Genomic DNA, 18272 nt, shown 5'->3' with positions numbered 1-18272 from the left:
ATTTATTTTAATAATTTATTATTATTTATTTTTGTTTCGATGCTAGTGTTACAGAGACAACTACTTTTGTCATTTTTGATTGATTTGCCATTGATCGCACAACGTTATGTGAAAATAACAAGATTATGCATATTTATTATCGAAAGTAAAACTAAGATTTTAATACAAATTTACATACAATGATATAATATAATATAATATGTGGTGGTTTTTTATTTTTTTTTATATTGATAAAAAAGTCCTCTATAAGTTTTAGCTCTTAATATTATCTCTTAGTTAGTGCGCAATTCAATCAAAGTTTTGTATGGAAATAGCATGGAAAAATTTTGAAAAATTTTAAAAATGTTTTTTTAGATATAACTTAGCGAACAAATGAACGAGTTTTATTCAAAATTCGACGCTCTACAAAACAAATTATAAAAAACCTGTTTTGCAGAGCGTCTAACTTTCAATAAAAAATGACACAAATTGTCACTTTTAATTTATTTGTCGCTAAGTTATACCTAAAAAACATTTTTAAAATTTTCGAAATTTGTACCATGCTATTTCCATACAAAGCTTTGATTGAATTGCGCAGTTATATTAAGAGCTAAAATTTTTAGAGATTTTCTTTTTATCAATTTGGAAGCATTTAAGCCTCTGGCTTAAATTCGAAAATGTCCATATTAAGGGCCACCCTTACATTCCTATGGGTTCCGTACCAGTGTTTATCCATTAAACGGCGACGCGGCGCTTACGCGCTTTGACATTTTGTCTCTATGCAGTTAAAGCAGTACGATTGCTTTAAAAAAAGTTCAGAATTTCCAAAAAATGTCAAAATAAAGAAAACATTTTTTTTTTCAAAAAAAGTAATTTAAGTCAAATTCATAGTTTCTCAAAAATCTAGTTTTTTCGAAGTAAAATTTTTTCAAAAATGTTAATCGTTTTTAAAAAAATAATATTTAGTACGGGAAGTTCCAGCAATTTGCATTAAGGCTAGATACCATGCGCCCCACTAGTTAAATTATTGTATCATACCTATTTATTTATTGTCTTCATCATCAATATGAGTACAAAAAAATAATGAGTACAAAAGGAAACATAGTTGAAAATAAAAAGCTACTTCCTGATATTTTTTCTCTGATATTTTTTGGCCGAATAATTTGGTCGAGTTATTTCGTCAGTAATGGGTATTTTATCTATTGGCCAATAAGCTTCAACGCTTTATAACCATCATTAAATTGTAGTAACGGCGAGTTAGATTATTTTGATTGAAATAACAAATGTTTTATAAAGACCTTGTAAGAGTATATCTATACTATATATCTACTGAAAACAGATAAGATAATAATAAAAGAAATTATGTCTTTTGATGTTTACATGTTAATTTAAACTAATCATTATACAAATGTTGATTATTACTTCAGCTGATCACTCGTGCCATTTTATTTAAAAATAATTAAAAAAAACTAAACCCCCCTCGTACCCAACACACAGTTTTCAAAACAAATCACGGTTGTTATGACTGATCTAAATTATCTACACAAAAAATATTTGCTGGTAATTAATAACTACTGTTCAAATTACACTAAAATAACAAACAAAGGAATCTATCTGTATACGAGAAACAGTTATTATCAAAGGAAATCGAACGAAAAAACTTTTTTTTAAATTCTATAAAAGCAAGGCGTTCTACAGATCGTGTTATGTAGTTATGTAGACTGACTCAATGCAATCATGTAAACTTGTTTGAACCAACATACTTCATCTTTCTCCCTTTGGACCCTAACTCAAAATCAGTAAAATTTAGCTGTTATGGCCACTTTCACTACCGTAACCTGGCACAACCGTACCTGGTCTCCTCTACAAGTGACTTTTAGGTTCACTTTTGTTGATCAAAATAAGTTGTAATTTGTTTTTATTTTATTTTTGTATCAGTATAGATTCAAATCAAACAAGTTACTAATTAATGCATTTCATATAATTTTATTATTCAGATTAATGAATCTAAAAAGAATTTGTAAACGCATATTATTTTTGCATTGAATATCAACAATAAAACAATATTTTTCAAAGAACAAATTTATTTTAAACTTGGAATATGGTATGGAATTTAGACAAGGAACAAATTTAATACCTACAAATCACCGAATCCTATTTATCAAAAGTATAATAAAAAAATAAGTAATAAAAAATATGTATATAATAGTCGCAGTATGTTAGTATTATATAATTTTAGTTAAGCTTATCATTTCCCGTTCTGAAAAAAGCCCGTGCAAATATTCATATTATTAATATTCCGAATATTATTTTTTGTTTTGTATAATGTGGCTTGTTTTTGTTACAAATCCATATGTAAGCTTCATTCGAATAGAGAGTCGAATAGAGTTACTTTTATCAGAGATTTGGCATATCAGTAATGTTTTCTCTATTGAACAGCCATCATTATTATGAGTCCTATAAGCTGTTGTGATGACACTTTTTAACTTTTAGAGGGCAACCCAACGGTTGGCCTGTCTCTATTCAATATTGTATTATATGCTTATAATTTAATGCAGCAATACTGAGAAATGCTATTTTGACTTATTGTTAGAAATATATTTCCATCTACATTTGTGAAAACTGAGGTCCAAAGAACTTGGACCTCAAATTGGAACCACATGGTTGGCAGACCGAACTCTATCCAGGCCACAAAAAGAGCCTCAGATTGATAGCTCAATTTATACGATTGGATTTTAATAAAAAAAAATATCTATAAAAGTCTATATTATCTATAAAATTATTAAAAAAGTTCCTAAATAAATATAGAACGAAAGGTTTCGATTGCTGTTAAGATATGAGAATAAAAAAAAATCTTATGGCTTCTAAGTTATTGATCAAGAGTAAGTATACTAAAGATTACAGTTTAACTAAATATGCATGTACATTTAATAGAAAGTATGAAATATCAAAAAATAATTAATTATGACAAAAATAATAGTTAAATGTAGAGTACATAAATTGAAAACGCAAATATCGTGATAAATTATAAAATGTATTACAATTTTTATCCAATTTACCGAAAATTATCTCAATACACTTCCCAAATAATACTGCAAAAACTAAACAATAACGTTTTCAGTAAAAGTAAACATTTGTGAAACTACCATCAACAGGATGCAAGTTGCTATTGTCATTTTATAACAATAAATATTGAAACTATTGTTGATTTCACGAATTCATTCACCGACGCGCGATCTATATTAATATTAAAATAATTTATATTAACTCAAATTATATTGGAAATACAAGTAATTGTAATTATATAAATCAACAATTAAATATAAAAATGAATTTCATATTTAATAAATTAAAATTAACATAATTGGACAACTTTCCTCGGAAACAAATATTTCTTTTTCTTGAATTCAAGTTCTGTGTTATATAATTTTTTGATATCTACTAAATGCCGTACTGAATCATCTAATTTCTAATTACATAAGTAGATCTAATTTCCTAGAATTATTGTATGAGTAAAGAAAGAAAACTGGTGGTGCATGGCATCATGCCTTAAGGCAAATTACTGGCACTTCACCTACCGCAAATTAAAGTTTTTAAAAGCTCAGAAAAAAAAATTATGTTTTTTGAAAATACTAAAATATTTGAAAAATTTGAAATATTTGAAATTGCCTTCTTTAATAATCACGAACTTCTTGAAATTATTGATATTTTTTGAAAATTTTTAAATTTTTGAAAAGTTTTTGATACCCATTCATGCCGTTGCCAAATCCATACTGTCAAAAATATCTGATTTTCGACCGCTAAAATTTTTTTAGGATTTTTTTAAATTTTTTTCTGAAAACCGCTGGTGCTGCCTTTTAATTGAGGTAAAAAATAAATACACGTGATATCTTTTAGACTAGACCCTCCCCCACGTGATATTTCGCATTTTTTTTGTAACCCCCTCCCCTCTCCCTTTAAAGCTCGAATGATTAATAGACGCCCTCTTAACAGAGCGAATGATCAACTGCATATAATAATTATTTTTATGAACATTTCAAGTTAATTTTTTAGAGTAAGGTTAAATTTTGTAAATACATACCACGAATAAATATTTCCATAAAGTCATGAAATATAGATTTGGAACAATACTAAACTGATTTCGTTTCAAACAAATTATATGATAAAACGATATACGAATAGTAATATTTTAAGATATTACATAGCATCTTACAATTATTTAAATTCTTAAGGACTTTAAAAACAATCACGAAAACTGTTCACTTTCAACCACTGTGAGATATTTGTACTAAGCAGTTAGCAGTTTATCACAGAAATGACTTGACTTGAACAGATATACACAGATTGCTTATCAACAAGCAAACTGATATTTGTATTACGTGCCTGATTGTACATTTTTTCAAAAAAAATTTAGAGAAGAAGTTGTTACAAAATTAAAGATATATTCGACACACTTTAAAAAACTTGGTTGAAACAGTCCCGAATTTTGTGTCCAGAATTTTTTTAGTAACGATATTTGTCCCAGTTTCTGATTATTAAAATATTTAAATAAACTCATTTTTACAAAGTTTGAACCGAAAATATTATGTATATTGAAATATTAGTCTTGGAGCTGTGTTTCCTATCGTACATCCTAACCTAGTATTTTTCTCGAGAGGGTCAACCACATAACCAAAAAAAAAGGTAAACTAGCTGTAAGTGGAATTCTGTCTTAAGGCAATTAAGGCATCGTGCCTTAAGGCAAATTGCTGGAACTTCCCGTACCAAAAATTATTATTTTTTTAAAAACGATTAACATTTTTGAAAAAAATTTACTTTGAAAAAATAAGATTTTTGAGAAACTATAAATTGGACAAAAAATTACTTTTTTTTGAAAAAAAAGTTTTTTTTTTTAATTTTTTTTTTTGAAAAAAAATTTTTTTTTTCTTTATTTTGACATATTGTGGAAGATCTGAACTTTTTTTTCAAAGCAATCGTACTGCTTTAACTGCATAGGGACAAAATATAAAGCGCGTAAGCGCCGCGTCGCTGTCTAACGCATAAGCATTGGTACGGAACCCATAGGAATGTTAACAAAATGTATACTTATTGTTAAAATCTCTATAAAATATCTGATAATTTGATGTGCATATGTCTAATGATCATTTTTGACCGCCAAATGGCTCATTTTTTTACTTTTTCCTCCATATCTCCGAAACCGCTAGACCTACCTTCATGAAAATTTTATCGATTTTTCATCTTGTCAATACAAGTGAAACGTTTTTTGAATTATTCAAATCGGACGCTCCGTTCTCTTAAAAACTGAGTTACCGTTTTCGGCACTTTTTGCCCCGTATCTTCGGAACGGCTGGACCTGTCTTTGCCAAAAACTAATCAGCACGTCTCCTTATCAATACGAATCGAATGTTTTTTAAATTATTCAAATCGGTTGATCCGTGTTCCCGAAATCGTCGACGAAAATTTGTATCCGCACATACATACACACACGTACATACACACACACACACACACACACACACACATACATCCATTTTTTTCTAAGGTATGCCAAAATGTTCAGAAACCTCTGAAACGTAAAGATATATAAAAATTTTCATTTTCGATTTTTTTGCGATTACTATAACTTACCCTACGGGAAGTTAATAAAGCAGGTCGAGGAACAAAGGTCCAATTTGACTTTGAGTAATTATATTGTAAAAATCAAACCAATTTGATCACAACAAATAACATATCAAACAAACAACTATGTTCAGTGAACTCCCAGCTAAGTAAATCATCATTGTAAAAATGCGTTTCTTTGCTTCTTTTCAAAAAATTTGTCACCTGGTCCTTTTCTCCCCATAGTCGGGTTAAAATAGGACGGCCAGGGACAAATAGGTCCAATGTATTATTTTTAATTTTTAAGGTATTTTACAAAATAATAGACACTTTATTCAGATTTAGATACAAAAATTTCATGGGTACATTTTTTATAGAGATGGCACTGTATATGACCTGGATATGGTATTTCGTCAGAAATATTCATCAGCAGAATTGGAATAACTACTTATTTAATTTCTCTTGTATTTTTTTTACCTAATTTACTTTTTGATTCTTTACAGCTTTGCCAGAGTAAAAGTTCAGTTGATCTTTTTTACCCCAGTCACGTGTAAGTTTTTTATAAAAATAAAACCATTACCTAAAATTTATATTAAAAAGAACAGTTACAACCAAAAAACTAACAACAGAAAATACTTTTGTTGGAGATTTTTAAACTTTTTCTTTTTTTCCCTCTACTTTCAAATATTGTTATTAGAAAACACTTGTTTTTGAGATATCGGTGGTGGCCCTTTTTACCCGCGGAACCCTTAAGCCCCTATATTAATAATCGTTGATTAATATAGAAAATTTCTATGCTAATCTTTAAGAAATATAATAAACATTAAACTTAAAAAAAAGCACTTACGAGTATGTCTTCGTTCACACTCGGCCATCAATGTATCATAGTGCGTACTGATTATTCAAATTTTTAATTATTTTTTTTAAATTAATCACTCTTAAAGCTATAATATTTTATAAGGTTTCTTTTGACTACAAAATCCACGACAAATATATGTAAAAACTTTTTTCTTGGTACTACAGCCTATTTAAGGTTTGACTAGATCTAAATTTCGTAAAGAAATGTAACGAGTGAAGCTTTTGAATATCGTTGAGAAATTTAAAAAGTTCTTATCGCAAATTAACTATAAATATAAAGTTTCGTACAAAAATATAATATATACTTTCTTACAATTGACATATAAAATAAACATTGAACGAGTTTAATGTCATACTAAAACATTTGAATTAGTTTTAGAATTATTACATATCAGAGTCAGCACTTTTATACAATATAGAATCATTATGAGAATTCGTCACATTTTTACAATTACTTTAGTATTTAGAACATAATAGAGAATTTGCTTTTCCAAATTTTCAAATTACTCAAACTATCAGAATTTTCAAAAAAAAATATTACAACGAAACTAAAATAAGTAAGAGTGACAATTATTTTTAAAAAAAGGTGATTGCGGCAGACATCATTTACTTCTTATCTTTCGATAGGACTCATCATAGTAATCAGAGAATAAATGGTCTATTTCCTAGCCACGATTTGTAATTTTATTAGATTATTATTGATGACTATTATTGATTAATACAAATGTAATATACATTTATCAAATGGAAATTTTATTCAATATTCTTCAAGTGATCGGGAATAAAACCTTCCGTATTTTACGTTTTTCTTGTTTTTTTGCAAATATCTCCAATAATATATATATATATATATATATATATATATATATACATTTTAACAAAAAATAATGTTAAAAAAAATTGAGAGCGTTATGATTGTTTAAAGGGTGCGCGGCCGTTTCAAAATAAGAGGAGTTAAGCTAAAATTAAATAAAACCCCAAAAATGATATGATTTTTGTTAGTGCATTTTACTCAGAATTTTCAAATTTTACTAGCAAAAATCATGTCATTGTTAAGTTTTTATTTTTTTACTCAATTGTTTTCAATAAAATTCAATAATAAAATTATCGTAGTAAAAAATAATAAATAGTATTTTACCTCTTTATAATCCTAATTAAATGCGCCAATTTTTAGTGGAACTTGCCAACACACTTTAGTACATTTTTTTAAAGGAGTGCCCTCTCAAAGTCAACCCATTTTAAAAAATTTCAATTCATAGTTCTACAAAAAGTCTAAATTCTTAAAAACTTGTGGCAATTGTGGTATTGTTTTTTACTGTAATTAAAAAAATGTTATTCAGAATTATGGTTCCAAAGTTTAAATGAATAAAATTAATAAAAATAAAACACAATAAACGAAAAATCGCAATCACCGAAGTTCTAGGTCGCACAAAGAAGCTCAAAATTTCCAAACAACGTGAGATATTTTATCTCTAAATTTTTTTCCGGACATATAATGTTAATTCTATCACCCTGTTTTGGTTTGACATCGAGGTCTAGGACACCCTCTATATATGGTGCAATAAATGGCAATTTGGTGATTATAAATAATAATTTAACGAATGCATATCATGTTCTCTAAATGATTACTGGGATTGTAAAAAATATACATTTTGCCTTCTGTATCATTATATTAGAAATTTTAAAGGTAATTTCTCTATAACTTAGTCTCTATAACCAGTCAAAACATTTCAAGTTTACGTATAAAACATTCAAGTTTAATTCACATATTTTATAATAGCTTTAAATTGTTTTACCTTATTCGGTGATAGTAACAAATAGAATGTCTTTTATTATATTATTATCTTGATAATATTTCCAATATTATTTAACTTCCCGTAGGTCAAGTTATAGCAATCGCAAAAAAATCGAAAATGAAATTTTTTATATATCTTTACGCTTCAGAGGTTTCTGAACATTTTGGCATACCTTAGAAAAAATGGATGTATGTGTGTGTTTTTTTTTTGTATAGCGAAGGAAATGCCTTTATGCATCCCAGACTGAATGTGTGTGTGTGTGTATGCGGATACAAATTTTCGTCGACGATTTCGGGAACACGGTTTAACCGATTTGAATTATTCAAAAAACAATCGATTCCTATTAATAAAAAAATGCTGATTAATTTTTGGCATAAGCAGGTCTAGCCATTTCGAAGATACGGGGCAAAAAGTGCCAAAAATGGTAACTCAGTTTTTAAGAGAACGGAGCGTCCGATTTTAATAATTCAAAAAACATTTTACTTGCATTGACAAGATGAAGAACTGATTAAATTTTTGGGAAGGCAGGTCTAGCGGTTTCGGAGATCTAGTAAAAAAAAGTAAAAAATGCCATTTTGAGGTCAAAAATGATCATTAGACATATGCACATCAAATTATCAGATAAATCAATTTTATAGAGATTTTAACAATAAGTATAATTTTTTTTTACATTTCTATGGGTTTCGTAACATCGTTTGCCCGTTAGACTGCAACGCGGCGCTTACGCGCTTCAATAATGCGTCTTTATGCAGCTAAAGCAGTGGGATTGCTTTGACAAAAAAGCTCAAAATTTCCAAAATATTTCAAAATAAAAAAGGATTTTTCTCCAAAGGTTTTTTTTCCAAAAAAAGTTATTTTTTTTTCAAAAATTAAAAATTTCTCAAAAATCTATTCTTTTTCAAAGTTTAAAACTTTAATCTTTTTTGAAAAAAAGTTTAATTTTTGCTACGGGAAGTTCCAGCAATTTGCCTTAAGGCACGATGTATTACACTACTAGTTTTCAAAATATTTTCAAAAAATTCTAAATTCTCAAAAATTTCCATATTTTATTCATACAAAATTTGTTTACTATCCGAAAAGTTCTGTCGAAAGGCGATTTGTCTCAAGGCTCATTGCCGCACACCACTAGTACTATATTGAAATGAAATAAAAAGGGCCTCACCACCGATAACGGTGTTGGCAGCAACCTCCTTGGCTGCAGCGGCTGCAGCTGCCGGTCCGCAGTGGAGGATATCAGACAGCGAGAGCGACGAGGCGATCAGCTGGCGCTTCTCTTCGAAATTCAAGTAGTCCAGGCTGTTGCTTCGATTTGGGGCTAGAATGGTAACCGTCTTGTTATTGGGCTGCTGGGCGCCGTTCGCCTTGTCTGTCTGATCTTCCAGACCGCTCGTATTGTTCGCGATCTTCTCGGTTTGCGGTGTCGTAATAGCCGGAGCAAAATACACACCACTCATACGAATAGACATCGCTTGCGAGCTTGGACCGAGAACACACTGAACTTTTCTTAAATCACAAATAGTATCTTTCACGCACTATTTTGTTTATTAATATCACATGATTATGTCTATGTTTATGTAGTTTGATGATACTCTGATCTGCTATCATCGCGTGTCAATTCGCATTAAATCTTCAATGCTACGTTTCATTGTGCGTTCATCATCTGGTTGTTGCGACGTGTTATTTGTCGGCAACATGGAAAATGCTATACAAGCCCAATTGTGCAAATTTCTGTTGCATATACATTATTTTATTAGGGACACTAAGATTTTAATAAAAATAAAATGTCAATTATCTTTCACTATTCTACTGCAAAGTTTATTTCACAGGCACAATCCTGAATTTTAATAAATTCTATTGCATTTTTATCACAAAGTACCGGACTTCTTATTTCTCCAACAATCTGAGAAATATATAGACATCAGTCTTAAGTACAATTAAAAATACAAAAAATCAAATGAAAAGAAATATGTATATCAATTAATGAAAAGTTTACTGGCTGCTATACTGCATAATCACAATGACCTCTTTGAAAAAAGTATATATTTCGAAAAAAAATTAAAAATAAATAAAAACATGATGGCAAAAACTACATTTGTACTAATTAGTATCACATTAAAAAAATCAACTAAAACCCTCATAATTTATTAACTTCCCGTAGAACAAGTTATAGTAATCGCAAAAAAAATCGAAAATGAAAATTTTTATATATATCTTTACGTTTTCAAAGGTTTCTGAATATTTTGGCATACCTTAGAAAAAATGGATGTATGTGTGTGTGTGTGTGTGTGTGCGGATACAAATTTTCGTCGACAATTTCGGGAACACGGATGAAGCGATTTGAATAATTCAAAAAACATTCGATTCGTATTGATAAGGAGACGTGCTGATTAGTTTTTGGCAAAAGCAGGTCTAGCCGTTCCGAAGATATGGGGCAAAAAGTACCAAAAACGGTAAATCTGTTTTTAAGAGAACGGAGCGGATTTGAATAATTCAAAAAACATTTTACTTGTATTAACAAGATGAAGAACTGATCAAATTTTCATAAAGGTAGGTCTAACAGTTTCGGAAATCTAGTAAAAAAAGTAAAAAAATGCCATTTGGCGGTCAAAAATTATCATTAGATATATGCACATCAAACTACATATTTTATAGAGATTTTAACAATAAGTATAAATTTTGTTTACATTCCTATAGGTTTCGTACCAATGCTTATCCGTTAGACGGCGGCGCGGCACTTACGCGCTTCGATATTTTGTCTCTATTTAGTTAAAGCAGTACGATTGCTTTGAAAAAAGTTCAGAATTTCCAAAATATTTCAAAATAAATTTTTCTTCAAAAAGTCTTTTTTCTTTCAAAAAAAGTAAGTTTTTGTCAAAAATTTATAGTTTCTTATAAATCTAATTTTTTCAGAGTAAATTTTTTTCAAAAATAAAATTTTTAAATCTTTTTAAAAAAAATAATTTTTGGTACGGGAAGTTCCTGCAATTTGCCTTTAAGGCACGATGCCATGCGCTCACAAATATTAAAAAAATAACTTCAGGCACAAAAAATTAGTTTTTATAAATATTTTTGTTTTTACTTCAGATTAATAAGACGATATTACTAGTGCGTCAACAGTTTTTTATTGTCAACAAAATACTAAGTTTACACTATTTATTATTATCTATGTATATTTACAATATTTATTAACCAAAACTTTGTTTTCATAATAATTTCATTAGTTATATTGAAAAACTACATGAAATATAATACGGATATATAATAATAACAAAAGATAAAAAGTTCTTATTTTCAAAAATAGCTTATCGTTAAATTTACGCGCGAGAAACATTTCTTTTTTTTAATGCGGTTGGATATATGATTTAAGTAAAAAATAATATATTTTAATCTCTAGAACAAAATTCGAGAGTTGGTTAAAGAGTTTGCTCTAAGGTAATTGTGTAAATTATAAAAACGGTCATTTGCTCTAGCATTTTTGGTCCCCAATATCCCCTTTCCTCAATTTTTCTTTCATTAAGTTGGACTTGATTTTTTCCAAAAAAAAAAACAAATAAACAATATAAATTGAATGTTTAATTATGTGTAACTCACATTAGCTGACTATAATCTTATAGTAACATTCAAAAGATTCATTATTATTGATTTATGTATATCCTAATATTCCCTGTCTGAAAACAAAATTGAAGGCATTTTGATAAACGAATCTAATAAAAATTTTAGTCTTATTGTTAGAGCTTATTGTTAAAGCATTCGCCTTACAATTTTTTTTAATTTGATTTTTGATATTTTCATCTGAAGACATAAAGTAGTAAATTACTCAGTTAGTTTTTTCCTGATAGATATTAGAGGAACACTAAAACAAACACCCTGTACCCTCGTCTATAATTCAAAAGTTCAAATTTTTTTCAATATTCTATCCTATGCTTTGCAATATCATATTTGATGTCCTGCCTTTCTGATTCATTTATGGCCTTATCATAAGCAGTATAAGAAATTCAGAAAAAAATAATATAGTATCTGCGGTAAAAGAACAATATCACAATTGATTTGACCACACAACATAATTGCTTCAATATTTGGCAATTAAAATATAATTTCTAAAGTACATTTTTCTTACTAATAAATTAATAAACATTATTGTAAAAGTTCAGATCTTAAGTGAATTAATTTGTAAAATCTAGTTCATGTAAGCACTCCTCAATCTAAGATCAACTTGCTAAATAATCCATATCCAATGCTAAACAAATGAATTTTTGACATATAAAACAAATCCTAAATCATTTTTTTAATAAGCAGAAATATTTTTATGTATTCTGAAATAGTTTAGTAAAGTAAACCAAAATGCGATATGCATAAGTTTAAAAAAATAATGTGTATGCAATTTTGGACTTATTGCGTAATTTATTAAACTGAATTATATAATTTTATCTGCCAACATATACTGTTGACTGCATCTTATTTTAATGTCTGGCACATATCAGCTACTTTTCGGCAATAATAATGTAGACATTGCATTTTTCTTGTATATTTAATTTTAATATCATCTAGGCTCATAATTCCAGGTAAATTCAAATTTCAAGTGAATTGACATTTCTAGCAGATGACAGTTCAAATGTTTTGAATGTCAAACAATGATAAGTGTAATTTTTGCCATTTATTTCTAGAATATTTCTACAGTTGTATCGTTCATTAAGTCTTAAAAACTTCCTTTGACAAACTCTAAAAAGAATTATCAAAATCTGAATAACCGTTTAGGTTAGGAGAAGTATCAAATCATACACCCGTACAGAAGAATTTTATATATAAGATTTATATATACACGCTTATATGGATATAAATTCATATTTATATCCATATTGTACTTTTCACAACCTATACGAAAAACCTATCACAAAAAGTTGAAAATTGTTTAGCAAATTCATAAGTTAGACGTTTCAATGTTTTATACGACTTAAATTCAGTAGTTTCTGCTCTTATTTTATTTTTATCGCACATCTACTGCGTAGGTTGTACTTTTAGAGCCAAAACATAAGCTAAAACTTTAAGCCCCATACCTCATCCATTTTTTCTAGGTCATCCCTGTCAACCCGATGACCGTACACAAGTATTTAGAAATTATGTGGTGCCCCATAGACATAAAAGCGTATGGGAATATTAAATATAGTACAAACTTGCACGTAAAATTTAGAAAATCTAACTCATTTATCATAACATCTAATATGTTGTCAAAAAGCAATGCACATTGAAAAAATGTGTTTTCATATATTCACTTACTGTGCATTATTAACTTCCCGTAGGGTAAGTTATAGTAATCGCAAAAAAATAGAAAATATTTTTTTTTATATATCTTTACGTTTCAAAGGTTTCTGAACATTTTGGCACACCTTAGAAAAAATGGATGTACGTGTGTGTGTTTGTATGTGTGTGTGTGTATGTGCGTGTGCGTCTGTGTATGGCGTCTGTGTGTGTGCGTGCGGATACAAATTTTCGTCGACGATTTCGGGAACACCGATTAACCGATTTGAAAAATTCAAAAAACTTTCGATTCGTATTGATAAGGAGACGTGCAGATTAGTTTTTAAGATTTTAAGAATAAAAACATTTTACTTGTATTAACAAGATGAAGAACTAATTAAATTTTTGGGAAGGCAGCGGTTATAAGAATGAGTTAAAAAAATATCATTTAGCGGTCAAAAATGTTTATTGAACATATGTACATCAAATTATCAGATATTTTATAGAGATTTTAATACATTTTGAGTAAATTTTTTTGGGTTCCGTACCAAGATTTTTAATTACGGTACGGGAAGTTCAAGTAATTTGCCTTAGGGCACGATGCCATGCACGCCACTAGTTATTACTATAGTCACTCAAATACTATGGACCATACATAATCGGCCCCACATTGGTATAAGCAATTTACACCATTTTATGAGTCTTTTTAAAAAAAACGATATACCAATTTTCATTATTCTACCTCATGATTTGGCAAGATATCATTGAAAATGTGTGAAAGTGTTCGCTTATCTGAAACTATTCAAACAGTAAAATAACAAATGTGGTTATTTTCACAGTGGTCTAGACTAAACAAATTTGAAATCTTATAAAAGTAAAATTTCGAAACACATTGTTAAAATAATTTTAATAGTGTATTTGTTCAACATTGATAGAGAATACAAAAGATAATACATATCTTCAAAATGTTTATACAAAGTCAGTCTCATAATTTGTTGTGTATAACTCAAATATCCCAAAAAATAGATTCATCCTACAAACACTTGAACCAAATTACAAAGGTAATAAATTTCTTAAATTTTTAATAAATTCTAATATACAAAAATAGAATGAACTAAATCATTTAAAAAATCGTAAACGTTATATGAAGTTTTAATATTAGGTAGTTTTTCAACTAGAATTATATTGCAAAATTTAGATTTAATTGATATTTTTTTAATATATTATAAATAATTTATTCTTTTCACTGCTGAAAAATTATTTTTTGTTTTGAAAATTCAACAAAAATTTAACTCAAAAATTTTGGAAAATGAAAATAATGAAAGTAATATAGTTACACCTGAACAGTAAAAAACGTTAACAATAAAAAGTATAACAATAATACTAACATTTTCAATATTGATGCGAAAATCGGAAACTGCCAAAAAGACCAAATAGGTCTATAAGTATATGTTTTCGAACTAACCATAAAATTTGAAATTTTTATATAAAAAGCGGAAGTATTACAAGTCTACAAAAATATTGCATATTAAATTGACTTAAGCCATCTTTGCATTTCTTTTTTGAATAAGTGAAGCTTCAAATTATCAGACATTTTTAGAGAAAGGTTAACATTATTTTTGGATTCCGTACTAATATATGAACAACATATGACTAAATATAAATATTAAACTCTACCAAATTATATCTATAAAATTCAATTTCATAATTTCAAGTAAACCTTGTATTAATCCAATAAAACCTACTGAAAATTAAAAAAAAGGTTTTTTTATCAAATTCAGAATTTTGTATTAATAAGCAATTATGCTCATCATGTAAAAAAAATCATTGCATAGACTATCAAAATTAACCCTATGAAATTGTTAATAAAACAACCAATTTCGATGTACAAAATTTAGATAAAAAAACTGGAATATTTTCGCAGCAAATACATTTGCTCCATTTTAGATATACCTATAATATTTTTGTGAAATTCGAACTAGTGGTATATGAGGACTGTAAAAAAACACAGTCCCCGAAACTGCTAATATTATTTTTTTTATCGGTATGGAACCACAATTAGCAATAAAGATAATACAGTTATAACAAAATATTGAAAAAATTCACTCATTAAATTAAAATAGTTTGTCTATATAAGAAGAGAATTTTGAAAATCCGCATGTAACGAATTGAAGAGATTTATATTAAAAAAATATGCATATTGTAAAAATCTTTATTTAAGAACTGATAATTTAATGTAAATTCCTAAAAACAAATTTCTATTTATTGCGCTTTTCTCTCATATATCAGATGCGGCTAGGACTCGCTTGCACAAAAATTAACATAAGGATCAACAAAATATTTTAAAATTACTCAAATGGTTTCAATTTCTAAAAATTACATTAAAATATACATTGCATACATACATTATATGTGATATTTATATTTTTTTCTTTATCTCCTTTAATAACATATCATAACTAAAAGGTTTACTACTGGGTAACCTCTTAAGCATCCATTTTTCTACCAACAATCTTATTACTGAATGTCTCTTGGAAACAGATTGTAATTTATATGGAAATAAAAAAAAAACTCCTTTAATTACATTTTCAGCGTTGAGTGCATTTATTAGCGATGTGTTATAAGTAGTCCTAAATCTTATAGGCCTAAAGGAATATTTTATCATTAAAAAAAAAAAAACAATATGAGAGACTAAAAAAGGGTGTAGCATAATCAGATTTCATTCTCTTACAAGGAAGCTTTTGAGCTTTTGACTGCGAAGCTCTAAGAATGCAATCACAGCATATTGATTTTTTGCAATTTCTCATTTCATAGATATTGTATAATAAATGTTTATTGGCAAGAATTGAATATACAAAATTGTTATTACACAAGCGTTATTTTAGATATCTGAAGATAAATATACAAAATTTTTATTGTCTTTTCGTGTTTCAAACCACGTATATGTCATATGTTCATATGAATTACCAAACATAAATTACATAGAAAAGTAAATAATATTTCTGTTTTTTAAATTCCGGTAATGCTAAAATGGAAAAATAGCAATAAAAAATGGAATACAAGAATTTTCAGGTTTAATTATACAAATTGTTAACACTTTTTTAATTATTACATGATATGAAGATGAACAACAATAGATAAATATAAATCGTTGATTTGGACGATTATTTATAACTTTAACTATTTGACTAATAATATACAGTCTTTATTAACTTCTCGTAGGGTAGTTATAGTAATGGGCCGAAAATTGAAAATAAAAATTTGAACAAAAAAATTGTTGAACATTTTTGGCATACCTCTTTTTCGTTCACGTTTTCGGGCGCACGGATTTTCGGGCGCACGGATTAACCGATTTGAATGGTTCAAAAATATTCGATTCCTATTGATAGTGATAATTGGTAATAAACATCACACTAATTATTAATAATTAATTATAAATAATTTATCGTTATTAGAAATAAAACATAATACAAAATAGAAGTAGCAAAAAGTTTAAAAAATAATCTAACATCAATTTAAACAAATTTGAACAAATGTTTGATTTTATGCTTTTTTCATTTTTCATTAAATTGTAGAAATACTTGAAATCACAATTTATTTATTTATATATAACCAGACTATTTACATATATTTATATATCGAGATTATTTATATATAAACAGATATAAAGATAGAACGCAGAATCGGTTAAGAAAATATTATACAAAATGAGATTGATATTTTAGTTTTAGTACGTACTCACTAATGTTTATTTTCATATAGGATAGGGTAGGGCTTAAAAGTCCACGGGTAAAAAGGTCCAATTATATCTCAATGATATCCCAAAAACAAGATTTTTTTTTAACAAAAATATTTGAAAGTAGAGGGAAAAAGATGTGTAACCAGTCTGAATCTTGATTCTATAGAAGCTGCTATCAGGAGATAAACGGCAGCTTGTAAAATCCATAACAAAAGTATTTTCTTTCGTTGTTAGTTGTTTTGGTTGTGAGCACTGTTGTTTAGTTTACGAGACCTTAGTATAATTTTCAAGTATAGTTGTTCTTAAGATGAATTGTTAATTTTAAATTAGATTCAACAGTTTGATTTACACAACCTCTATAAAAGCTTACACGTGGAAGGGGTAAAAAGGACCAACTAAACCTTCACCCTGGCAAAGGTGTGAACAATAAAAAATAGTAAATAAAAAAGTAAAAAAAGTTGTGGCGAGCATAGCTCACTTAGTAGCGTGTTCGATTCACACGACAGGGATCTTTGGATCGAATCCTGTCAATGACTTAGAATTTAAGAAAAAAAAAGTGTAGTTCATTTAAAATTAAAATATAATTGTATTTGTTAAGTAGAAATTGAATCAAAATTAAGAAAAATAGAAATTACAAAATTTGAATATCTGAATTGTAAGTAAGAAGAAAAAATATTAGAATTTGCTGGTATTAAAAGAAGAATGAAGAACAAAAAATGGAATGAAAATAGAAGTTGAATGGAATTAAAAATTTTATACGAAAAAGAAGGAATTGCAGAAAAATTAAGAAGATTGAATATGATATAAAAAAATAATATAGAATGTAAATAAATAATAATGTTGTAGGTGGGTAGATGCTCAGAGTAAGCGAGGCTAAATAAAATTATATATAAAAAAAGTTAAAACAATTAATATTACAGGAGATAAATTAGACCACCTCTGCCGATGAATATTTCTGACGAAATACCAGATCAAGGTTGTATGCAATGTTATCTCTGTAAAAAATGTTCCCATAAAATTTGTATTTTGCATTGGTTGAATAATAAGCTATTATTTCCTAAAATTAC

The 18272-nt window shown here is 27.9% G+C and overlaps 1 protein-coding gene across 1 annotated transcript in view; it reads right to left on the bottom strand.

Annotated features, from left to right (window-relative positions):
• Nucleotides 1–10127, bottom strand: part of LOC113375238 — a 55969-nt gene extending 45842 nt beyond the window's left edge. Inside the window, exon 1 of the mRNA XM_026615182.1 lies at nt 9394–10127. Coding sequence (XP_026470967.1) covers nt 9394–9697 — 304 coding nt within the window. The 5' untranslated portion in view covers nt 9698–10127. The remainder of the gene's footprint in view (nt 1–9393) is intronic.
• Nucleotides 10128–18272: the final 8145 nt, after the last annotated feature.

The sequence above is a fragment of the Ctenocephalides felis genome, unplaced genomic scaffold (genome assembly GCF_003426905.1).
Source record: "Ctenocephalides felis isolate EL2017-DRISC unplaced genomic scaffold, ASM342690v1 CF-g0.4_SCAFFOLD_01886, whole genome shotgun sequence".
Taxonomy (NCBI): Eukaryota; Metazoa; Arthropoda; class Insecta; order Siphonaptera; family Pulicidae; genus Ctenocephalides; species Ctenocephalides felis.
Note: the sequence above shows the minus strand (reverse complement) of the source record. Positions and strands in the feature narration are given on the sequence as shown.